This window comes from Limulus polyphemus, unplaced genomic scaffold, assembly GCF_000517525.1.
Source record: "Limulus polyphemus unplaced genomic scaffold, Limulus_polyphemus-2.1.2 Scaffold38, whole genome shotgun sequence".
NCBI lineage: Eukaryota > Metazoa > Arthropoda > Merostomata > Xiphosura > Limulidae > Limulus > Limulus polyphemus.
The window spans coordinates 1,029,190-1,034,381 of NW_013665648.1; the positions used below are offsets into that span (position 1 = coordinate 1,029,190).

At 33.6% G+C, this 5,192-nt stretch overlaps 1 protein-coding gene across 1 annotated transcript in view; it reads left to right on the forward strand.

The window, feature by feature from the left end:
- LOC106461403 (kielin/chordin-like protein) overlaps nucleotides 1-5,192 on the forward strand; it is a 92,547-nt gene that overhangs the window by 56,884 nt on the left and 30,471 nt on the right. Inside the window, exon 4 of the mRNA XM_013921226.2 lies at nucleotides 4,183-4,784. Within this exon, the coding sequence (XP_013776680.2) occupies nucleotides 4,183-4,784 (602 nt within the window). The remainder of the gene's footprint in view (nucleotides 1-4,182; nucleotides 4,785-5,192) is intronic.

Consider the following 5,192-nt stretch of genomic DNA (forward strand, 5'->3'; position numbering starts at 1 on the left):
TGGTCGGGATTGTCAGCTGGGAAGTTCACTTAAAAGAAGAGAATCGTTTATTTTCTTACCAGTACGGTAATCGAACTGGTGTATTTAAGTGTTTTACACTAAACAACAACAAAAAAAAAACCCATCTTTCTATAGGTATTTGAAGAACTTGTAGCATTCCGCCACAATTTAATTCTTCGTATTGTTAGCCGACACTGGGCAGCTTGTAGGTAACTGAATAAAGAGAATTGTTTAAACATTTGTTTAACAACAAGTAAAAGCTTGGAATGGTCTATTCTTTCATTGAGATGTGTTGTCTGTGAGCCAGACTAGTTTCGGAGAATTCCACTCCTCATCAGTGACCCTGGACACTACCACCAATAAAATATCAAACCAAACTAAGCCTTTATAGTAGTGAGGTATTGAAAATCGAACTGGTGTATTTAAGAGTTTTACACTCACAAAAAAGAAACCTGTCATAATTGAATAAAGAGAATTGTTTAAACAACTTTATTTATTCAATCAGTACGGTAATATTCCTAAATGTGGTGGCGAATAAATATAAAATGTGTAGTCAACCCAATTCCTTGGTTCAGAGCTCATTTGAAATATGATTGTCTACAAATGTCATTTGTCATTTGAAATATGGTTGTCTATTTGGCCGTTTACAAATGTCATTTGTCATTCCATGTGTTATTTTCGTAAGGGAGTTTGTTTGTTTGTAATTAAGCACAAAGCTACGCAATGGGCTATCTGTGCTCTGATCACCGCGGGTATCGAAACACGGATTCTAGCGTTGTAAGTCTGCAGACATACCGCTGTACCACTGGGGGCATTTTAATAAGGGAAACTCCACTTTGTTTGTTTTTAAGCAAATAATACTGATTGGAATGCATTGTTGTCAAAAATGTTTGGATTTCGATGCAAAAGGTACATCCCAGTACAATAGGGCGTTCAGCTTCGCTAAGCAGCCGCAGGGATTTTTTTTTACGTTGGACGCCAACGTTCCATATCATTTTACTGAGCGCAAGAAAAATTCGCCATCGAATTGAACACTTTTTGACAGTTGTCATTTCTATAAGAAGTGTCTGAAGGGAGATATTAGGTTCAATTCAAATTAGTTTATTCGATATGGTACAATAAAATCATGCATGTATATAATATCGACATGAAAAAACAAAACATAAACGAACAACAAATATATACTGAGATACGTTCCTCTTTTATGTGTTTTTTCCGTTCATGCTCCTACTTTATTTGATATTTTAATAGTTAATAGAATAATACTATTAATATTTAATAAAATATTAAATATTTCTTTCAGTCAGTCGACTAAATAAATTCCGCTTTTTCGTGAAATTCCCTCACAAAAAGAAGCATTTTTATTAATACGTTTTTTTCTCAGATTGACTGTTCGGCACATACGAAGACTAACTTTTTTGATATAATGTTAGCAATATTTTAGTATGACGGATGAGATCAATACATTTCAAGTCAAAAACGTCTTGTAACTAGCATGTGAGATAAATATATTCTAGTTATGATGAATCGAGACAAATGATACAATTACAAATATGTTATTGTAACGTAGTACGTGGCACAACCAACGCACTTACTCAAACAATGAAAGAAACAATGTAGTTTTGGTTACTATTAACCGGAGAGTTCTTACTGGAACTCTTATCTTTGAACCCATGTATAAAATCAGGCATTGTTTTAAGAGTAAAACGTCTCGTCTTAAACACAGCTAAATACGGTTATCAAGAGTAAACAAAACTGCATTTGGAAAAATGATGTTCTCACCACCAAGCTCAAGGCTGGTCTTTGGCTTTATGGTCATTACCTGGAGTGGACCAACGTGGAAAATATGTGGAAACCACTGTTTTAGGTCACTAGACAAGTCATCTGATAATTTTACTGGCTCAACCCCGGAAGAAAACATTTACCAAATATTTTTTATATTTTTAATACACAGGTCGATCAAATTTGAGCTTGTATCATTATCATTGATACTTTTGTCACTCAACCGTTCTTATGCGGTTTCTTTAAATGATAGTATAGTTTCTTAACCAGACAACTAAAATGACATTTTTTTAGTTTTACAGCTAAGCTATCTGATAAGTCTTTACAGGTTTCGCAGTTCACAACATTCCCTCTTTTGGGTAGTTGTACTTAAATTTTTTTCAATATTTTATGTCTGTTATCAAGCAATAATGTAAGGGATCGAACTTGAATTGTATCATTTTAAGTTCCCAAGCTCACCACTAAGCCAATGGAGAATTTTTTAAAGTATCAGAACATTTGTAAGCATATCAATAGCGTTTTCTTTTTTGCTTTCATATTTCAATTTCAAGGAAAGTATTAATTGTTTTAATTTTCTGCTTTTTTTTTTAATTTCGAGTATTTTTAGTTAATCATTTACTAAGGGAAAGGGGATAAGGGACTAAGCAAATTATATAAGTCCTAAATGTAAAATAATTTCCGTTCACTTTTATCGATAGTATTTAGTAACAAGAACTTCTGAGTGTAAGTAAAAAAAAAAAAGAGTTCATAATAATATGTCAGCCATTTTATCTGTTATATGCTTACCACTGTGGCGGTTGTTGCTAATGTTTAGTATTTTTTGCGTGTTTGATTAAGATAATTTCGTACCCCGTTTCATATGTTAGGAGCCATTATGGTAGTGTGTTGATGATTTTGTTTTGTTTCCGAGTTTATGAGCTGAATTTTTAATGAAACTATTTATTTTACTATGAATTTGTTAAGTGTTTTGAAACTTCCAACAGAACAAAGAAAAAAAACAGCACACAAACTGTAATATTAAGCAGCTATAAGACTAAGTTAGAGCAACACATTAGAGTTGAAATCCCTATCTTGCCCTAATAAACATTGGCCACTGAAATATAACACTATGAAGAGGATATATTGCAAAAATTAAAAACTTCACAGTGTTGTTACTGTTTACGGAAACCCACACTGTTAATTTGCTTAATCTTTAACCTTTGACTTGCATTAATCGTAACGAAAACTTATTGACTGTTCCATGATGAATGCCACTCAACTTTTCTGCTCTAATGGTACAATGTTATTTTACGATCTTAAGATTTTATAGTTACTTCGTGACCCATATGACCATTTTAAATTAGGACAACAGATTGGTTTATAAACATTCGTGTGTAAGTGAGAACCAAGTAATCTTATGGAAAAATATTGGTAATTCCTATCCCCCTTTTGAACTTTTTGTCTTATGTTATCGGGATATTTCTTGTCTTTAAGGTTTTGTATATTTACTTTACTTTTTTGTTTGAATATTTGAGACGTTTTGTAATTATGTTAGTGTCTCTTTTACATAAGGATATTTTTAAACATTTGTAGAGCTATTGACCCATTTTTAATTTACGAGATTTATGCATATTTATTAATATTTGCAGTAATTTTTTTATTCTAAGATATTTAGAGAGTTTAATTAATTATTCTTAAATAATTAATATATATATATATATATTCCATTTAATTAATGTCTTTCCAGGTGTTTGTGTTAATGCATTTTAATTATTTAGGTAATTTTTGTGGTTAAATATGATTATCACAGATAATTTATTCAAGTCTATTGTAGTTTCATTTTTTAATGTTGTAGCGCTTAAGGTTTTATATACTATAATGTGTCTTCATTATTTAAGTTGTTTACTTTGATTTTTTTCTAGCTTTGAAGTTGCCTTCCAGCGGCACAGCAGTGTGTCTGCGGACTTATAACGCTAGAAATCGGCTTTCGATGCCCGTGGTGGGCAGAGTACAGATAGCCCAGTGTTTAGCTTTGTGCTTAATTCCATACAAATAAACTTTGAAATTTAGTGTTGTATCCCCACCCCTTCTTAGATGAATCATCGATAAATCTGAGGGCTTAGTTCGCTTATATCCGATACTTCCGTGGGCATAGAACATATAAAGCATTGTGTAACTTTATGCTTAACAGAAATACTGCATTCGTTAAAAGTCGGTGAAACAATACAAAATGTCAAAACAATTCGATCTTACAAAAATTTAATGAACAGATTAGCGTATGTTATGATACTGTTATAGATGTTTTAAACGCATCGTGTTCTAATCTACATGAAATGATGTAATTTGCTTTAGTAAATACTGTTTCGATCAGATTTTTAAAAATTACTTCCAAGTAAAAATTTTGTTTCATTTTATTTTCAGAGCTCAATATTTTGAAAGAATTAAATATCAACACCACCTTGCGGGGAGTGAGTGAAACTAGTGGACCTATATCCTGGCTACCATCTTGGCGCTTACATTCCGGAATGAACCATGTTCAGGTTCCAAAGATAGTTACTAAGCTATTTTTTCAAAATTTGAAAGAATCCTTTTCGGCTTTTTTCGTCTTCAAGCCAAACTTAAAGAGCATAGCTACACTGCTAAGTATACATACACCAGGCAAAACGTCACCCCTGTTAAGTTTGACCATTAACCCACGATCAAGAAAACTGGTGTTTTCTTATGCGGTCCAGAGGTCGTTGGTTTTTCCACAGGTCAGATTTAATTTAACAACTAAAGAAAGTGACGGCCTCCAACAAAGTCGTGTTCACAGCCAAGTTGTACACCAGGATTTCCCAATATCTCGAGACCATCTTCGTGAATGGATGTGGTTAAGCGTGTCTGCTAACAGCTCTAACTTGGAGGTCTTTATCAACTGTCTGAACGAATCTCATAGAGAATTGAAACGATCGCCGAGTTTTAACTTTCCTGATGATTCTCTCATATACTTCAGGCAAGAACCAGGAATGAAAAGAAAATTTTTGGTAAGTTATGGGAATTTACTCGTTCTCTTGTCGAGGGTGTGGAAGAAATAACAATCATATGATCGTTAAGTCAATTATGGCGTATAGCACTGTTCAAAAATATATTGGTAAACGTACACAGCTTAGTCTACACAAGTTGAAAACACAGGTTAAAATAACGTTTCAGTAAGATAACAGTCCCCCCCCCCCCGCTTGTAGGTTAGCTGTGTATATAAGTCTGAAGGCGTATAACACTTCAAAACCGGATTTCGATACCCAGGGTGGGCACATCAGCGATAGCCCATTGCGTAGCTTTGTACTTAAATCCAAACAAACAATAAAATAACATGGCCAGGTGGTTAGGGTCGCGGGTTCGAATCACCGTCCCACCAAACATGCTCGCCCTTTCAGCCGTGGGGGTGTTGTAAT